This window comes from Nicotiana sylvestris, chromosome 8 (assembly GCF_000393655.2).
Source record: "Nicotiana sylvestris chromosome 8, ASM39365v2, whole genome shotgun sequence".
NCBI lineage: Eukaryota > Viridiplantae > Streptophyta > Magnoliopsida > Solanales > Solanaceae > Nicotiana > Nicotiana sylvestris.
Window position 1 is genome coordinate 74,816,268 of NC_091064.1, and position 21,176 is coordinate 74,837,443.

Below are 21,176 nucleotides of genomic sequence, written 5' to 3' on the forward strand. Positions count from 1 at the left end.
GTCTGTCCTGAGAGGTTGTGTCATTGTTCGTTATTGGTGAGCGAGTGAAAACCAACCTTTTGCATTGTTGGTGAACGTATTAAAACCAACCCTTGTTCGTTGTTGGTGAGAGCGAGTGTAAACCAACCTTGTATACGTTGGTGGTGAACGTTGAAAATCACACAAGTTGTACTCAACCCAATTTACAAAGAGATAAGAACCTTGCAACCCAAGGGGATTGGATTAGAATACCACATTGATTCCGAACCAGTATATAATTTCTAGTGTCATTCACTTTATTGTTCCCGTATTTTATTATATACCATTATTGTTTGTTGTGATTAGTATTTGTTTAAATTGTAGTACTAACAGTCTTGTTCAGGCTGTCTCCGTATAAGCCGACTTGGTCTGAAGAGTAGTCGACTAAAAATATAAAAAGGCTACAATTCACCCCTCTTGAACTTTCATAAGAACTACTGTATTTTATACTATGTTAAGATTGTAGAACATGCTACTCAATTAATAATTGTATAATATGGAATATTTTAGGAAACCATAAGCAATTATGTAAATCACCCTGGATGTCGTCTAAAAAAAATTAATGGATTTCAGAAGATAATGATTTTGGACATTATTTGACCTTGTAACCACTTATTAAATTATATAAGTTTGAAAAATGAGTATGGGTCTCATTTAATTAATGATTATAAGAATAATAATCTCTCTTCTTTGGGTTTCTGAAGCACGAAATATGGCCAAAGATGAAATTAGTGCCTGTTGGTTCAGCTTTGGAAAAACAATTTAGTTTTCAAAAAAGAAACACAAAATATAGAACTAAAACCAATTCTTTGAAGGTCACACAGTTAGCATTACATATCTGTTACTGGCTCAACTCACAAAATTCTCTCTTCACAGAAGAGACCAGCTTGAAGACTAAATAGAGGGTTTTGTATAAAGAAGGCTATATGACTAACAAGATGAACTCAAAATTCTTATATTACAACTGGTAATCCTCTAAAAGAATTTAGCTGAATTCATCATGTAGGTAATGTCCTAAGCAATCTCAGAGCTCGCATCCAATGTGACCGTTGCGCTAGTACAAGTCGTCTCAAAATTGGCACAGCTCCTGCAGCTATAATCGCAGCATGATTCTCACTGTCCATGCTCAAATTATACAGTATTGCTAGAGATGCTTCAACAGCTCGTTCACTCTGATTTTCGAGCAGCTTCACCAATGGAAATATCCCTCCCTCTGCAGCCACGGCTCTGGTGGAATTCACCACCTCTTCAGCGATTATTCTGTTGAGTTCTACAACAGCAGTCTCCTGTACTTCCGGTGAATATGAAGTCTTGATCTGTTCTACCAGCCTTGGGATCGTCTCATAAAGAGTTACCTCTAAGTTGATCGGATTATCATAGTCAAAATATGGACCAGAGAGATAGCGGAGCTTCAAAAGACAGGCAGCAACCCAGTCTTTGTGGTAAAGAGGGATGTCTGATTTGAGAACCTTTTGCAGTAACTTTGTGAAATGAGATGCATTTACTTTACAACAGAACTGCTCAAAGTCCAGCAGTCTTGTAAGTAGCCGGGATGCTGCAGATATCGCATGACCAGCCTCTTCAACCTCAAGCGCATGAAGTTCTGGGTTCTGCAGATCTATTTTAGATTCTGCATCTGCAATATCATGATGAATCCAGCAAGTTATTTATTTCCAATAGAACTTAAGACAAATATTATCAAGTCTTGATAGAGGCTAGTATTTAGCATAGAATCCCCACACCACCAAAGTAAGAATATTGACTAAATATCATCAGATTATCCCCATAGAGGCTTGTATGTTTTCTTCGTTTAGCCAAGTAACATAGATTAGAATCTTTTTCCACCAGAACGAGCTATTAAATGGCTCACAAGTCAAACTATGCAGAATCATCTTTTAGAAACTACTTGAAACAGCCTCCAATATGCTGGCTACAATACATAAATCAAAGGACAGCATAAAAAGACACAAGCAAGTCTCTGCAGCCCATGAATGTGAAAACCCTGTGCCAAAAATTTCGTCTTAGATAAACAGATTAACGCAGATCACTGACTACCAAATTTATCTTCTAGTTTCCGTTTAAAGAATGATTTACTCAGTACCGACCTGAGGAAAACAGTGAACTGGTCACATATGTAAGAACTCTCAAGTCATCTGTAAGTCTACAGTTTTACGCGGTTACTAAAATTAACTTGTGGTGGTTAAGAATGAGCATTTCCACAGAACTGAAGAGAAATATATACTACATAACAGTAAAGCAATGAATACAAAAGGCACACCACTATTGTCAAGAACTTGGTACAGGTTGAGCACTTCTGGGAGTTTGGACATTTCCTCAGCAAAGAAGCTCAGAGACACATGAATAGTAATATTGGTGAATTTGCTAAAGCATACTCCGGGTATTTGAAGCACAGAAAAATAAGACGAATGAAAAAACTGAAAGGTGGAAACTAGAATTGTACCCAAAAAAGTGAGAGAGAGAGAGAGAGAGAGGCAATTGGCAAGTGAATGATAATAATTTGGTGTAAATGGAAGGTAAAATGTTTTGGATCACAACTGAATCCAAAAATGTAACCAGTACATGCCCAAGGTGAACTAGGAAAACTATTAATTTTAAGTTCATGGGGCATAATTTGTGGCCTAAATGCCAGAAAAGAACATCCTAATCTCCTACTTTAGTAGTGGAAGGCAGTAGTTTTGAAATTTACAAGCACATTGACATTCCTTGAAATCAAACAGAAACCATGGTTTCCTTGTTCAAGGTAGTATTCTCGAGAAGATTTCCTAAGACTTCCATATTACCATGTTATGTTGAACAGCAGCAGTGACAGACTACTCCGTACTTCAAAGAGGAATCAACAAACCTACTAAAAAGGGAAAAGTGAAGCCACACTTCTGATAGACTGGGCCTTAATGAGGATTGAGGGCAAGTAGTCTCTCATACCATTTAAAGTTTTCTGCTGGAAAACACCATCCAGCCCACTTTCTAGGTCAACGGACAGTATCTTTTCTGTGCATGGCTCAATAACTGCGGCAAACTCAAGAATTGAAGCAGATTTCCTCTGCAAATCTGGGGATGATGTCCTCATGATATCAACTAGGCGAGATAGAACAGCAGAATCTAAGAGATCCACCACATTGGCAGTTTCCAAGCTGCAAAAATGAAACTCAGAGTTTGATTCACCATGAAATAGTGAATTGATTCATCTTATATCTGCTGTAACACCAACTAGTATGAAGCACTTAATAGAGTCCTACATTCGAATATCTCAAAACTGATGAAGATGATCAACTGCTCGTCTGCAGCACAAATAAATGTCTTTTTGATGAACTAAAGATAATTGCAACATGAACAATGTTGTTATTATGCAACTTTAATTACATAATGCATTTACATGTCAACAAAATCATTTGGAAGAATACTTCCACCAAAATTGAGAAGGAACCAAAACTTCCCCAGATATGCCCTTTACCCTTTGTCTAGTCAAAATAAAATGAGGATGAAGGAATGAGTCTTTGAACCTAAGAGCATAAAGTTTACACAATTGTTTTAATTGTAATATCCGATATCCCAATAATGCATGTAGACATGATGACCATCACCTTTAAACATTGCGAGTTACAAATCAACATCAACTCAAACCACAATAATGCAAGTTCCAACTAGTGCCCCAACAAACTTAACAGTTTGGTCCTCACCCACCCTAAAACTCAAGCCCAAGTTTGCGATCTTAGAGCATGTAAGCCTTGGAAACGATTTGATAATCATACAACTATCAAATGTGGGATGGTTACCTTGTTACTTAACACTGTGTGCTAGCATTAAGAAAACTCATTATCTGGATCATCAAATGCAGTGAGCACTGCTGGAGATGTTACAATTGGGTTTCGCAGACAGACAAAATTAAGAACACTCCTGAAACATCTTTGAGCAATGGACTACCATTTAAAGCTTCACATGACCACACATATAGAACCTAGGGAGAATCTAAAAAAGATATAGACCAGGTCACATTTGCAATCAAAAGGAATCCTGACTTAAACATTAGCAGCTCACAGCATCAATTTTCTCATTAGAGAGAGCCTCACTTCCATCTGCAGTTGTCTAGACAGAGTCCACATAAACTTAGTGCATATCTTATTGTTAAGTCTCGTATATGTGAAAACTAGCTTCTTTTGTGCACACTTCAGTCAGATGCCAAATTACTTGACTAAGTAGCATCAAAGTCAATTATAGGCAAGAAAAATGACTTAACAGCTCAGCTTCTATCCTTTCAACCCTCCTCAGATCCAGTTCAGTTGAAAGAACCACTTTTTTCCATTTACTAAGTTATGTTAACTAATGTGGTGCTTCCTGAGCCGAGGGTCTATTGGAAACAACCTCTCTATCTTCACAAGGTAGAGACTGCGTACACACTATCCTTCCCAGACCCCATTGTGTGCGGTTATACTGGGTATATTGTTGTTGTTGGTAAGTTAAGTTAACTAATCTCACTCATCAAATCTTACTTCATGAAGACTGAGTTCTGTGTAAACAATCTAAATGAGCTCCAAGAAGAACTACTGTCACATGTTTACAAAAATGTCATATAACCTCTACATTCTTGGTACTCGACATTTTTTTTATCAGGATCTGTTATTCAAAATTAGTGGGGATGAGTTTGTAAGTTCAAGCTCCTTCACATGACTTATCCGTGGTTTTAAAAGTGAAAGCGAGAAGTGAAGAGCACACTTCTTTAAAGTGAAGTGCACAAATTACGGAAAATTAAAAGTATCAAATATATGAATTTATTATTATTATTATTATTATTATTATTATTATTATTATTATTATTATTATTATTATTATCAAATTTCAATTAGAATAACTAATGTCAACATTCAATATACAGTAATTTCAATATTAATCTAACTCCTCAAATTTGAGATTTACCGCTTCTCATTGAAATCACTTTGCGCGTCATTGGTTGAAGCACAAACCTCTCTGAAGCGCATTACTTCACCCATAAAGCGATGATCCCTCAGTTCATCGCTTTAAGCAACAAAGAGATGACTTTTGATAACACCCTGACTAAGCCTAGGGTTTTACTGTAGAACCATGTTAAAGCTCCTAGTGAAGTATACTCATCCAAAACAACTCTTTCCCCTTCCTCTCTGGCCATGTTAACAAAGGAAAGAGCCCAAGTACTGGGTGTTATAGCTTGGAATGTGAAACGTGAAAGAAGATATAACTCCAAAACAGTTGATTGATATCTCTCCGAAGGTGAAACGCGAGGAATTACTTTCTTGTCAACATTCCCGAAAATTCCTGCACTTTTGGCAATTATCCAGTTAAGCTAAAATCAGTTATGTTAGATATCAAGTGAATATGTGTCTAGATTTATACACGTCAAGATTCATTACACTTGTAAGGAAAATCTTATAGAAAATTCTAAAGGCTACTGTAGCATATTCTCTATTTAATTGCAGAGGAATATTTACTTACCTTATAAGGATAAAAACGATTAACTACCATCATAGCTAAGACTCCTATAAGGAGCACCTCTAATACATTGTTAATAAGGTCAATGAGAAGTATTTTTGCTCTATTTTGACATGGTAACGGAGCAACTACGATCTTGGTAAAGACACAAATAGCTTCTGCTACTGGCGGTGGCACCAACCAACGTGTGCTACCTGCCGAGCCAAAGTTTTTTCATTTTGGTGCCCAACCCTGCTCCTCTTTCTAGAAACTGGCACCCTACTCTGTAGATGATTGATCAAGCGTTTCTTCTCTCTCTACGATCATCCAAGCACCGTTCATTTCTCCGGCGACCGGAACTGCAACTTTTTAAATGGCTGGCAAACTCTTTTGATTTTTGAATATCTAGCTCTACCAATTCATGTCAAACTGATACACCATATCTCTTTACAGTCATTGAGAATCCTTTTTTTGTGTAGTGCAAGAAGTACTATTTGTGCAGTACCAGCGCATTTTCGGAGAAAAGAAATCTGGTACCGCTTTTCTTTTTAATGATTGTGCACTATCATAATGGATTTTTGCCTCAACATTTTATGTACTCAAGTTAGTTTCCCCACTCTGATTTTGAGGGAACCAGTTAGAATATCAAGTCAATACGTGTCCAGATTCATCATACTTGAATAAGGAAAATCTTATAAAATGTTCTACAGGATACTTAGGATATTCCTATATAATAGGATTAGGAATGAAGATATTCGAGAGAAGGTGGGCGTGGTCCCCATAGAAGACAAGATGCGGGAAGCAAAACTCAGATGGTTCGGGCACATTCAGAGGAGGAGCACTGATGCACCAGTGAGGAGGTGTGAGCGACTGGTTGTGGTGGGCACGAGGAGAGGTAGAGGGAGACCTAAGAAGTATTGGGGAGAGGTAATCAGGCAGGACATGGCACGACTTAGGATTACTGAGGACATGGCCCTGGACAGGGAATTGCGGAGGTCGAGCATTAAGGTTGTAGGTTAGGGGGAAGTTGTGAATATTTCTACAGCGCACTAGAGCGAGACTAGCCAGTTAGGAGTTAGTCTTAGGATGCTACTGATCAGCTACTGATGCAGGGCTTTATCTGTTGGATATTAGTATACTTTCCATCTTTTTCGTATTTCCTATATTTCTTATATTGCTGTTATTTTGTTATTTTATGTTATGTATTTTATGTTATTTTATTATGAGTCTATTGATAGTACTAATATATCGTCTCTTGTTGCTCTCTTGAGCCGAGGGTCTCCTGGAAACAGCCTCTCTGCCCCTCGGGGTAGGGGTAAGGTCTGCGTACATATTACCCTCCCCAGACCCCACTTGTGGTATTATACGGGGATGTTGTTGTTGTTGTTGTTGTTGTTACCTCATTATTATAAAGATTGATTACCGACCATATTATACACAGCCTAAAACTCTTATATAAGGAGCACCTCTTGTACATTGTCTAGATATGTATAAATCTGGACACGTATTTACTTGATATTCTAACAAGTTACATTTTGGTGACTTTAGATGCGGATTCCACTAGGAAAAGACTCAATTCTCAAGTATTGGACTAGTAGAGAAAGTGATCCACATCCCTTAAGGTGAACACTCCACTTTACATAACGGGCTACGAAAACAGAGTGTATAAGGGATATTAGACACCCTGTTACCCTCTTCCAAACCCACCCCTGACCAAACCTAACTGGCTGTCTTGTGAGTTCCTTAATGTTTAGTCTCCCTTCCTGCCCAGCTCAATCAGCCTCACCATTCCCTCCCTCCCACTCTTCGGTATCAGATATCCAAAATCAAGAGCCTGTTAATGTAGCAAGTGATTGTTGTTATAGTTAAGACTCAGATATCCCAAATAAATAATTGTAGGCTCATTAAAAAGCTCTGCAAGACTGATATCATGGGAAGCAGGTATTCATGAACTAAAAAATTCAAGATCAGCATGGAACACATAGATACAATAGGGAGGGAAGGACTACAAAACATGGAAACAAACATGAAACCTGGTTGTTGATGCAACTTTCTCATTTTCATTTCCAGTCAACCCTGCATTTCTTGCTGCACTCCATTCCTTTGTCGACCCATTAACTGGTCCATAATAAAACTGAAGATAACCCAGAAAGAAAAGAGTCACTCATAGAGGTTGTAGAACAAATTTGAGCTCCCTCGAAGAACTAAAGAGTGATAGCTCCAGACCTTTGATTTCATTTCTTTGCTAGGATCTAGGATCCGAGTAAGAATATCCAATATCTGCGTAGGAAACAATATCATTTTACTTCTGTGGAACAAGAATATGACTAATCAACATTTTGTAGAGTACAAAATAAATTGCATTACCATATTTGTCATGCTCTTAGAGATCTCAGAGTTACTGAGCAAGTAAATCAAAGAATGCAAAACATTTTCTGCTTCCATTATTTGGCATACGTCATTACTTCATCCAGAAAGACATGAAACAATATAATTAGCCATAGGTGCACGTTGAACAGGATAGATTAACTTATTCTTAAACCAAGGAGAGTAAAAAACAGGAACACAAAGTGCATAATGAATTCTGTTCCAAACTCTTTCAAGCTATAGTGTGAACTTTAAACCATCTAATACAATATGGAAGAATTACACTTAACTGCAAGAATGAGAGAATGAAAGTTGTGACAAGCTGAAAAAGTACTACGACAAAGTTAGTAAAAGTCTGTGTGTCAGCAGCATCATAATTCTAAATAATCTTTCTAACAAACGTTGGTCTGGCTTCGAAGAAACACTTTTTAAAGAGTTTTGCTTACTATCAAAGCAACAGAGAAAAAAATCACATTATGGCAGAAGAATTTTGCTCAAAAATGCATGGACCCGATCACTAGGCCCTTAACATTAAGGTCCAAAGAAGGAAAGTGAACTTTTTCTGCTACGTGCTAAGCAGAAGATTTTAAGACATTAAAGGGAGTTAACCCTCGGGGGTTGGCCTGGTGGCAATTGACTTGAGCCTTGGGGTTTGCTCCCTTTCAAGGTCTCAAGTTCGAAACCCACTGGGTGCAAACAATTTCTGAGGGCCATCGGACTGGGTAAAACCTGAATTAACCGTGGTGCACTTGCGGGAAACTCCTTGCCGAGGGCCTGTGCACCCCCGGGAATAGTCGGGGCTCGAAGAGACTCGGACACCCCGTGCAAATCAAAAAAAAAAAAAGACATTAAAGGGAGTCATACAGATTGAAATATTTAGCTGCAACAAGTCATTTATGTCTCATAACCATGGAAACAAAAGAATTACAAGACAAATTTAGCAAATAACAGCAAATCTAATAGAATCACAAGAATTGTTAATTGAACAAGTTGCTTTACAGTAAGATCCTTTTAAGAGCTTAGTCCAATACCAGAGCCATGAATCATATTTGCTCCAAAGTAAGCACATAATGGAGGAAGAATTCACCTTTTCTAAAGTGCAATTATCAGATGATTACGCCCCTAACATCAATATTAAATAAAGGAGAGAACTTTCACGGCTCACTGCTGAAAGTAAATCAATGAACCTTTACCACAGAGCCATAATCACATAGGACATAATTAGATAAGTCATTAATGTGTCTTAACTACATGGAAGAGTATAACATCTTAAAGTAAATATGATAACTACCTGATAGATAGCCTCTCCAGAGCCCGAATAACAGCTAATTTAACAGTGTCACTAGGATGGTTAATTAGCCGAACAAGAGGGTTTATAGCACCTGCTTCTTTAAACGAAACCTGCATTTGCTCATTAACAGATACATCTGCAATGGCCTCTGCAGCTCTAGCAATAGCTGACTCATCTTCAAGTCCAAGAATTAAAACCAAGCGAGCCACGCCATCCATCCACGGCAAAAGAGTAAGCCTTGGATTTGATGAAAGTTCACCACTGGATATATTATCTTCTTCCATTTCTATTGCCCCAATACGTGCAAGAAATTGCTGTTGAGTGCGTCCTACCATTGCCTTCATCTTTGCTTCCTCAATGTTTGCATTCTTATCCTCAATATTTAATCCAAGAAGTAATTCAGAGGCGCCATATCTTGAAGTTTTTGGGTTCTGGTCAAGTTTCGTACCATCAGGCAAAGAAGGCCATGAATACAGAGCTGGCCTGAAGGACTTGTAGGCAACTGCACCAACTAAAGGGACCAGAAGAAGACCTTCCTCCATGATAAGAATCTTGCTGTACTCATCTTTAGCAAGTTCCAGCAACGCATTCCTCGCTTCTTTTCTAATGACCTTAGATCCCTCCACCTCATTTTTCAAGAGCATTGCCTGCACAGCTCCAAGGTAATGAAATTCTCTGAGCTTCAGTTTTGCGGCATCAAAGACATTAACCACCGAAAATGGATTAAAAAATCCAGCCCTAAATATGCCACAAACAATAATAAAAATGATAAAAACTAACTTCTTTTCTGGAGGACATTGCAGTAGACTTGCAACAGATTCAACAAATTAACAATGTTTTTATAGATCAAATCACCTACATGTTATAAGCAGAAGATGAGACTAAGAAGCGTTAGACATTCTTGCTTAATCCAACTACGTATAACAATCTCTTCATGAATGCCTTACTAGTGAATTACATTGTCAACTTGTCTGATCTTTTACATGGTTTGTAGAATTACATGTATATCATGAACCATGACCTTCATTTCTTTCGATTTCTACTATGTATCTATTTCGTTTCCCTCCCTATCCTTGTTCAAGAACCAACTAATTATATTTTAGATCTTTTCTGTATCTATTAAGAGACAAAATGGAGCAACTTCCCTGATTCGACTCTCTCTCTACTACACGCCCTCTGAATACAAACGGTCTAATTCCAACGGTAAGCTTTGCGGTGAACTTCGCCAGCACCGGCACCGGCGTGGACGGGTAAGCCAGGTAAGCACACCCCTCTCTCTCTCCCCCTCTCTCTATCTCTCCCTCCGCGTTTCCCCTTTCCTTCCCCCCTCTCTTTCTGCCCTCTTCTTAACCCTAGCAGGGGCTAGGCCGGCGAGCAACGCTACACCGGCGCCGCTCTTGTTTCCGGCGTCAACCCCAACCCCTTCTCTGTGCTTCCCCTTCTTCTTTGTACTTTATTTTTGTCGCCCTTCTTCTTTTCCCGGCGTCGCTTCACTGTTACAGGTTCGTCATTGTTTTCCAGTGAGTCGGGCCAGCAGCAGATCTGTGTGTCACAGGTGGTGACGGTGACAGTCCAGCATTTGTCTCTTTTTCTCGATTCCGTTGTGTGTTTGTGTGTTTTCTAGGTTGCACTTTGTTGGACGTTGGGGTTCGTGGGTTTTACAGGGTCCGCCATTGTTTTCCGGCGAGTCGGGCCAGCAGCAGATCTGGTGTACGAGCAAACCAACAGATCGGTTACGTTGGGAGGTGTACGAACAAACGCAACAGAGCAGGCGGGTTGGTTCGTAGTCCTAAGGGCTGGACGTCGGGTTCCACAGCATCGGGAGTATAGCAAGTCGAAAGTTCAAGTTCTATCCGCGGGAATTGGTACCTCCCCTCACCTATTTGTTTAAGTTAATTTGTTGCTGTAGTAGTTTAGGATATTTGTCACATTCTAGTTTATAGCTTTGCTTGTTTGTAGTTGCATTTTTGTCTAGACCAACGTAGGAATAACGGTTGTGGTTCATAATGGCAGAGTAGGGTCATGTCCTCGGGGTGGCCGGGGTGGGCGGGTGGTGGGGCGGGGGGTAGGATACGGGTCATGGGGTGGGACGGGGCCCAGAGGGGGTAAAGGCAACAAGGGAGCCTGTAGGTTGAGGATTGGATCGTGGAATATAGGGACGTAACAGGTAAGTCCATAGAGTTAGCGAAGATTCTCCGGAAGAGGAAGGTCAATATAGCTTGTGTTCAGGAGACCAAATGGGTAGGATCGAAGGCGAGGAATGTGGACGGGTTTAAATTGTGGTACTCCGGACGCGTGAAGGGCAAGAACGGAGTGGGTATTTTGGTGGATAGGGAGCTTAAGGAGTCAGTGGTTGAGGTTAGGCGGGTGAATGACAGATTGATGGCGATTAAGTTAGTAGTTGGAGGGAGCACTCTGAATGTCGATAGCGCGTACGCGCCGCAAGCGGGCTTGGGCGAGGAGGTTAAGAGGCGCTTCTGGGAGGGGTTTGATGAGGTGGTGCGGGGTATTCCATCAACGGAGAAGTTATTTATAGGAGGGGATTTCAATGGTCATATTGGGTCGTCGGCTGGGGGCTATGGCGACGTGCACGGTGGCTTCGGCTTGGGGGATAGGAACGTAGGTGGTGTTTCTCTATTGGATTTCGCTAGGGCTTTTGAGTTGGTGATTGCGGACTCTAGTTTCCCGAAGAGGGAGGAGCATTTGGTTACCTTCCGGAGTATGGTGGCTAAGACCCAGATTGATTATATCCTCCTCAGGAGGTGTGATAGGGGGTATGCGAGGATTGTAAGGTGATCCCGAGTGAGACCCTCGCGACTCAACATAGGCTCCTGGTGATGGATGTTGGTATCGTGATAAAGAAGAAGAGGTTTGTACGGGGTCAACCGAGGATCAGGTGGGGTGCTTTGGCTAAGGATAATGCGCATGAGTTGGAGGGGCGGCTGTTGGCTATGGGTGCCTGGAAGAGTAGTAGGGATGCTAGCGCTATGTTGACGGCGACGGCGAACAGTATTAGGGAGGCGGCAAGAGAGGCGTTAGGGGTATCGAAGGGCTACTATGGCGGGCACCGAGGCGACTGGTGGTGGAATGGTGTGGTCCAAGGTAAAGTGGAAGCAAGGAAACTGGCGCACCTTGCGTTAGTGGAGAGTACCGATGAGGAGCAGAGGAGAACAAACAGAGTGAGGTACAAGGAAGCCAGGAAAGAGGCAAAATTAGCGGTCACAGATGCTAAGACTGTTGCGTTTGATCGTTTGTATGAGGAACTGGGGGCAAAGGTAGGGACAAGAAGCTATTTCGGCTGGCTAAAGCGAGAGAGAATGGCTCGTGACCTGGATCAAGTGAGGTACATCAAAGAGGAGGAAGCCAGAGTATTGACGGAAGACTCCCATATTAAGCATAGATGGCAGACGTACTTTCATGAACTTCTGAATGAAGAGGGGAGCAGTAGCATCGTTCTAGGGGAGTTGGGACACTCCGAGAGTCATCGTTACTTTGGTACTGTAGGCGTATCAAGGTTGAGGAGGTAGTGAAAGTTGTGGGTAAGATGAGTCGGGGCAAAGCGACAGGACCAGACGAGATTCCAGTAGAATTTTGGAGGTACGTGGGTAGAGCGGGCTTAGAATGACTGACTGGGTTGTTTAATGTTATTTTCAAGACGAAGAGGATGTCAGATGAGTGGAGGTGTAGTTTGATAATTCCACCGTTTAAAAACAAAGGCGATATCCAGAATTGTAACAATTATAGGGGCATCAAGTTGTTAAGCCATACCATGAAAGTTTGGGAGAGGGTGGTGGAAGGGAGGGTGAGGAGGGCGGTATCTATTTCTGAAAATCAGTTCGGATTCATGCCGGGACGTTCTACTACGGAAGCTATCCACCTAATAAGGAGGTTGGTGGAAAAATACAGGGAGAGAAAGAGGAATTTGCACATGGTGTTTATTGACCTAGAAAAGGCATATGACAGGGTCCCTAAGGACGTTCTTTGGCGGTGCCTAGAAGTGAAACGGGTGTCGGTAAAATACATTGAATCGATAAAGGATATGTATGATGGAGCTAAGACTCAGGTCAAGACTGCGGGAGGTGACACTGAGCTTTTTCCGGTGATTATGGGGTTACACCAAGGATCTGCGCTTAGCCCTTTCTTATTTGCTCTGACGATGGATGCCTTGACACACCATATTCAAGGGGAGGTGCCATGGTGTATGTTGTTCGCTGATGATATAGTTTTGATCGATGAGTCGCATAGCGGTGTTGATGAGTGATTGGAGGTGTGGAGGCAGGCTCTGGAGTCCAAAGGTTTCAAGTTGAGTAGGACCAAGACGGAATATCTGGAGTGTAAGTTCAGCGGTGTGTCAAGGGAAGCGGACGGGGTGGTGAGGCTCGACTCACAAGTCATCCCCAAGAGAGAAAGTTTCAAGTACCTAGGGTCTATTATCCAGGGTGATGGGGAGATCGACGGGGATGTCACGCACCGCATTGGGGTGGGGTGGATGAAATGGCGGTTAGCATCTGAAGCCCTATGTGACAAGAGGGTACCATTGAAACTCAAAGGTAAGTTCTACAGAGCGGTGGTTAGGTCGGCTATGTTATATGGGGCTGAGTGTTGGCCAGTTAAGAATTCACATATCCAGAAGATGAATGTAGCCGAGATGAGGATGTTGAGATGGATGTGCGGGCATACTAAACTGGATAAGATAAGGAATGAAGTTATTAGGGAGAAGGTGGGCATTGCTCATGTGGACGACAAGATGCGGGAAGCGAGGCTTAGGTGGTATGGACACGTGCGGAGGAGAACCATAGATTCCCCGGTTAGGAGGTGCGAGCGGTTGGCTTTGGCAGGCACGAGAAGAGGTAGAGGGCGTCCTAAGAAGAATTGGGGAGAGTCGATCAGGCAAGACATGGCGCGACTCGAGATTTCGAGGACAAGGCTCTTGATAGGAAAGCGTGGAGGTCGAGCATTAGGGTTGTAGGCTAGGGGTAGTTCATAGTTTTTCCCTCTTTGTACAGGGTAGTCTGATAGAGTTATGCCTAGGTCTGCTAGCGGTATATGTTATGTTCACACTATTTTGTTATTTTTCATATGATTTTATTATTGCACTCCCTTTCACCTATTTGGTCTATTTTAAGATATAATTATCACTTCTCTTGCTTTTTTTGTTGTTACCTATCTCTCCTTTCGTGTCTTTTTGAAATTATTATATCTCTTGTTGAGCCGAGGGTCTCCCGGAAACAGCCTCTCTACCCTTCCGGGGTAGGGGTAAGGTCTGCGTACATCCTACCCTCCCCAGACCCCACTAGTGGGATTTTACTGGGTATGTTGTTGTTGTTGTATCTTTTCTATATCTATTTTTTTATAACCGTGATGTCTGGGCCAGCTTGCGCGCACCTCGACTAATTCCACGGGATATCGTACTACCTCCCACCATCTTTTCTGTATCTATTAAGTTCTATTAGGTTCTTTCCTCCCTATCCTTGTTCAAGAACCAGCAAATTATATTCTAGATCTCTTTTTCTTAATGGCACATGGAAAATCCTGGAGTTCCAGAAGGTAATAAGAAAAATTGACGTATCCAAGACGAATACAGAGGGGAAAGTCACCAGATAGGTTCTCTCTTCTCTGAAATTGAATTGAAGTAAATATAAAATATCTTCTGAACACGACAACTCTGGTTGGTCTTTGATTCTAGCTTTTTGCAGAATGTCCCAATAGATCCTCGGACAGTGACAGGTGGACAGCTTTTTTAGGGGGCATGGCTTCCAAAAAGGAAAAACAGGACCTAGATCAACTACCACTTTAGTAGGATACTAGCTGTGTCAACACCACCTTGCTATGAGACCGTTCGAGGTAAAAAGTTGTTAGGGCACAGGCATAAAAAGGGAAATAAGGCATACAAAGGTTTTCCTCACGTAGGATGGGATTGGCATGCGAGCAACAAGGAAAAAGTGGGCTTACAAGTTTGAGAACACTGTTTGAGCAATCACTGAATCAGCCTTTACGATGAAGAAGAAAGATAATTTTGGGGTCAACATATTGCTGTGCCATTAGAGCTCACAGTCACTACTCACTTGAAGGTATAACCGGTGACGCCCAGATCAGAATAGCATTTTATCATCATCCACCGACCACCACCATCTTTTAAAGCAAGTTCTAACACGGTTCATCATAAAAAAGGTTACCACATGAACCTGAAAGAATTGGGCCAGAAACCCCATTTTATTGGTTCTTAGAACTCCCATATCAGTAATGCGTCTCACCAATATGTCCCCAGGTAGCAATTCAAAGCTTTCATCAGTGACTGAGTCCTTCTTTGCTTTATGGAACCTTTCATCTGCTTTTCCTTTTTCTACCAGTCTCCTTGTCTGCTTTATTTTAGTTTGAAACTTCGACTCATAAATATCGACTCATAATGATGGATGAAGGTGGTAATTATGTACGTTGAAGGTGGTAAAAGGAGACGACGTAAACTTAAAATTACAGGAAAGCTATGTCAAAGGACTTACAATCGCTCCTAATAAATGTAGACATAGTTAAGAGCATAACACAGCAGAAGCAAGGATACCAGTCCTGTTTTTGGTTAGACACTCAAATATCTATATAGAGATAAATATGAGATATAGAGAACCTTTATAGCCTATTTGGCCAAGCTTCTTTTTGGCTAAATGTGCCTTTTTTGGCCAAAAGTATGAACCACTTTTTAAAAGCTTGGTCAAACCTAATTGATGCTCAAAAGCGCTTTTCGAATTAATTAGCCAAACACAACTGCTTCTCACCAAAAGTACCTTTTTAAAAACACTTTTCAAAATAATCTAACTTTAGAAACTTGGACAAACAACCTATATTAGTTTTAACGAATTAATTTGCATTAAAAATCAAATCTTTTTGTTCCTGTTTTTCCTACCGGAACAAAACGGACCTGAATAGAGCTTAATGGATTCAAAGGATTCGTACAGCTGATCCCGGCTAGTATAGGATTGAGGTGTATTGATTAATTGAAATAAAATTTTCGCAATTCTTAAACACTCATAAATATATTCAAGACCAATTGATACCTACCCAAAGAAAGTGTAAGAACACGAATCAACCGGTCTTATTGTCTTACCAGTTTTGGGATGACACCTGCTTCAACCATATTCTTGTGATTAGAAACAGTCAATGCTAAATTAGCCAAAACCCTTCCAGCTGCCTCCTTCACTTTCACTTCTTCATCCTCCAGAAACTTTATCAGTAAAGGCAGGAGATCAGAATTGGCAATTTTGTTTCTGAGTTTCTCATCCACAGATAAATTCCATAATGTACATAAGCTTTGCTCCTTCACCTGCAGAAATAAATTCAAGCTTGTGCCTCAAATGCTTCTGACAAAAAGACATGAGGACAGAAAAAATGAGGTAGATTTTGCACATTTGGGGAGAGGGAAGAACGTCGCAAGAGGCCGTTTATCTCTTCTATTGCACCACTATCTGCCACAAGCTCTCTGTACATATTCACTGAGGATATCATCCTCAAAAGACCAGCAGCAGCTTCACAAGCAGCATCAGACTCAGACCTTAGAAGGTTCACAGTCAGATTAACAGAACCCCGGAACTGCATTAACATATCAACACACTTCTTCCCTCCAAGTGAATACTTCCAGAGAGCAATGACTGCCTGTTCTCTATCTAGAGGGTCATGGTCCAAACCAAGCATCCGAACAAACAAGGCAATGTAACCATCACCTGTGTTAGATGAGCTATCCTTTAACTTATCAACATCCTGTAAATGAAACAGGAAGATTCATCATCATGTACACCTAAGCAAAAAAACTTGATGCAGATAAGCTCTGAAAGAGTTAGTGAAAGAAAGATCACCTCTAAAAATGGAAGTAGTCTCAACGATTAAGTAGACATTAAGCAAACAGGTTTATTTATTTATCTCTAGGATTAAGAACTGGAGGTTAAAGTTGTGTTTTGTAAACCGAAATTTCCCTATAAGAGAGAAATATGATCTATATAACATTCACAAATGAGTTTGGAAACTCATAGCATGACAGAGTAGAGACAAAAGGCAATAAGAAACTAAAATACAGTAGGAGAAATAGGGGGTAAAGAAACTTCACTTGGTGAGGGTTAACATAAACTTCACCCCCTCCATCACTGCAGGCCGCCGTGAGACCTAAATACAACCTATGGAAGTTGTAAAACAATGAATTATGAGCTTTTCTTGTTCTAACTGTTACACTAATAACTCCTCCAGGGGTTTGCAACACTCGATAATTGGGTGGCTTGAGCAAGAGCTGTGCTGGGATTGTTAAGGCCATGTTTGGTATATGTCAACAGAATTAGAGTTTTTAGTTTGAGTTCCCTGTACTCTTCTGTACTGATAATGGAATGTACCAGTAATAAACCAGAGTGACGATGTTGTAAAGAGATTTTTCTCTCTCCACCAAACTCCCCCAAGTTCATTTACTGGGCTTAGCCTAAATGGGCGCCATTAAGGGGAGGGTGGACTGGGGTTATTTACAGGAATGGACACGAAAATTACTCAAATTTTCATGTGATAGCCCAATTTTGCGCCGCCTATTGATTTTAGCAAAAATTTCATATTAGAATAACTGGGCTCCCTACTTTTCAATTTTATAACTTATATTTTAATTTACAACCAACTAGTCCAAAAATAATAGGCTAATACTCAACGTTCAATTCCAATAGATTCTCGAAATTACTATTTAATTTTTAAAAAAAGATTGCTCAAGCTTTTAAGTTAATTTTCGAATCAGTAACTGTGACTCAATTATTAGTTCAACAAACCAAATCCATTTGGGTGGTGAAAATTAGATTTTTAACAAGCTTAAATATGTGGATTTAAATTCCGAATTTGATTTTGTGAAAAATTTGGAGTGGGTGTTATTTAGGCTTGTTAGAAATAATATAAGGAGGTTGTATATAAAATTTGAAGTCATTTAATGGAGATTTGGTTTGGTTTTGTAAAAAATTACAACTGAAAATCGTGAAAGATGTTCGTCTACAGACGCTTGTATAAAGGTGTATAAAAGTGTATAATAGTGTATAAGATGTGTTTATATACTCATATACACTATTATACAAGATTATACATAATTATGCAAAAAATTGACTTCGTCTTCTTCCTTGCGTTTTTTCTGAATTTTAACTCAAATCTTGCTCAAATCTACTCCAAATCACTTCAATTTTAATTTTTGAACTTCTTTTGATATTTTCAATCAATTGGAACAACACTCAATCCAAACAACTAACAAACTCAAAAAATTCTATTTTTGAAAGCAAAGCATTGAATGGCCTTTAATGGTGGACTTCTACTTTTCAATTTTCTTACATTGCAATTAGGTGACACAGGGAGAGAAGCAGTAATGGTGGACGGCCCCTTAAAGCATATGTAGAAGATGTGAGAAGAAGAGAGAGTGAAAGCAATGGTTGCGAGAACACAGATTTAACTCCATAGCTTTTAGAAGCAATGATTGTAAGAACACGAGTTTTGAATTTGATAGTACTTTCAAAATATGTACAATATGGACTCGGTAAGGTGAAACTTAAAAATATGTGCCATTTTTTTTGTTATGGTGTGAAGTCATGTGTATTTTTTTATAATTCTTTCTTGATTTTAAGGATAAATTCACAATTACCCTCACAACCTACAATATTTACCCGCTTTTACCTATTCCAAACTATTTACCCGACCCTACTCATCCCCAATTTCACTTAACTTAAAAAGAATGTTCAGCATTACCCATCCCCAATTACAATTATCTTTTTTATCAAGGTTATTAATTTTTTTAACTTTTGTGGAACCACCAAACCCACTTTAAAACAATTCTAAATAAACTTAAACTTCAATATTAATCCTTACAAGCATTTTTAACAAGCTTTAATAATACTCATCCAAATTCAAAATCCAAATAACTATATTAAGCTTTTAATTCTCAAATCAAAGCTTCAAAGCTTCTTTATTGGTGGACAATTTTTTTTTAATTATCAGCAACAAAATTCGAACTATCACTACGATTTTAGCTTTCCACAATAGCACCCAGATGATTTAACAAATAGCAGGTAAAGTATACTATTATAGTATATTGTATAATATTACAGCATATTTTATGTTCTTCATTCAACATTATACTATTACTTTAAAATGGTATACTATTATGGTACTGTTGCAGTATACTACACATTATTATAATATACCGTTACAGTACATTATATACTATAATAGTATATATTTGTATTATAGCTATATACTCCTACAGTATATTATATACCGTAATGGTATACTGCTAGGTCACTGTGTTCTTCTTCGATTATTACCGTATACATTGCAGTAATAGTATATTGTTGCAATATAGCTATATACTCCTATAGCATATTATATACCGTAGCAGTATACTATTAGGTAACTGTGTTCTTCTTCAATTTTCAACTGAAAGATTCAATCTCAAATCAACTTCAAATGTGATCAAATTTCAGTATGAACTTTCAGAAGGTGCTATAAGTAATATTTAATAACACTCACTTTGATCAAACAAGAAATCTTCAAAAAATGAAAATTGAGCTTCAAGCTAACAACACACATAAAAATTCAGATTTGGGAAGCTTACTCGAAGGTTAATAAGCAATTTTTTTATAGCACCCACATCGAATCAAATAATAAATCTTCAAAACAAAAATTCAAATTCAGGAGCTTCAAGCTCAACAATAGTGGGTCTTCAAGCTCAACAATTGTGGTTCTTCATACACACACAGAAATCATAAGGAAAGGAGGTAAAGCAATAACTTGGGTTGACTCTCTTAATGAAGATTGATTTGGCTGAGAAGAAGTTGGTCCATTCAAGTCCACTACCAGGTAAGCTTTCAAAAATGAAGCTGAATGTTTTTAACATTCTGTACTTCAAATGAGAAGACAAATAGCTAATAAGTTGGCCAGGTAAATAGTTTGGGCTACATAGGTAGGAAAAGAAAATAGTTTAGGCTTGGGTAATAAAGGGTAAATAGTTTAGGCTTAATGGGTATAAAGTGAGATGTTCCCTTGATTTTATACCCACGGTGGTTTGTTCTTTGCACAACTATCCTCCGCTTAGTTAAAAATATAATAAAAAGATGCTTTTGTCGTTCTCAATTAAAAGGCGCCTTTCATGTGTGTTTCTCGATTTCTCTCTATCTCTCTTCTGTGTTCATTTTGTTGGTTAAGTTTTCAGATTCCTCTTATGGAGGAGCAACAGTCTTCTTTTGCGACAAGATTTAGTATCTATTACATGTATGATTTTCGTATTTCACAATTTTCTATGCTTCAATTCGCCTATTCTGCGGTAATGTAATGATGGTTTTTTTATTGATGTTTTGTACATATATTTAGTTTAATCGTGTTTAGTGTTTAAAGTAAAGGCGGTTAGTTTTAACCCTAGTGTTTCACTGATCAGTGGTGAAATTACTACTTTTTAGGGTTTTAATTTGTGTTAGGTTTTGATCCATGTCAGAGTTTTAAGCTCTCATTTTTTGTTACAATTTGTTTCTGTGTGTGTTTTGGATTTTTTTCTAATGATGAATCTAACGATGATGAAGTATGACATTGTTCAAAACTTCATATTCTAACGTATTCCGAAGTAAGCTCTTTTTAGAGGCTAACTTTAGAGACATGATTCCTGAGATATATTAAAGTTAGCTTTTTTCATAGGCTAACTTCAGATACATGTTCATGAAGTTATATATGTTTATTTTGTGATTTTCTTATGAACCTATTGGAGCCCAAATTACCATGCAAACTTATTGGAGCCATCAAAATACCGTTCCCGGGTTATTTTTACAAAAAGACAAATCTCGGTCATTTTTTTAAACTTAAGCTTCCAAACTAAGAACCAATTGATCCAAATTAATCCACAACCTCCCCAAGATGGAACTAACCATCCCCGCAAGTCATAAATTCTCGAATACACATACGAAAAGCTTCAAAAGAAAAAATAGGGATCAAATACATAAAACGACCGGTCAGGTCGTTACATTCTCCCCTTCTTAAATAAACGTTAATCCTTGAACGAGTA

General features: G+C 39.2%; 1 protein-coding gene across 1 annotated transcript; it reads right to left on the bottom strand.

Moving 5' to 3' along the window:
• Positions 1-808: 808 nt before the first annotated feature.
• LOC104240476 (uncharacterized) lies at positions 809-17,593 on the bottom strand. Its single transcript, XM_009795321.2, has 9 exons — positions 17,229-17,593; positions 16,535-16,885; positions 16,236-16,451; positions 9,137-9,783; positions 7,846-7,942; positions 7,705-7,758; positions 7,512-7,612; positions 2,962-3,170; positions 809-1,654 (listed from the first exon to the last, which is right to left on the bottom strand). Exons 1-9 carry the CDS (start codon positions 17,427-17,429, stop codon positions 1,017-1,019), a joined length of 2,514 nt encoding a protein of 837 aa, XP_009793623.1. The 5' UTR covers positions 17,430-17,593; the 3' UTR covers positions 809-1,016.
• Between the last annotated feature and the right edge of the window lie 3,583 nt (positions 17,594-21,176).

Coding starts and splice junctions, on each gene's coding strand:
- LOC104240476 (XM_009795321.2), bottom strand. CDS start 17,429: ATGGCCTTAACAATCCCAGCACAGCTCTTGCTCAAGCCACCCAATTAT. Junction 7,759..7,845: donor CTAAGAGCATGACAAATATG/GTAATGCAATTT, acceptor TTTCCTACGCAG/ATATTGGATATTCTTACTCG. Junction 7,613..7,704: donor GCAAAGAAATGAAATCAAAG/GTCTGGAGCTAT, acceptor GGTTATCTTCAG/TTTTATTATGGACCAGTTAA.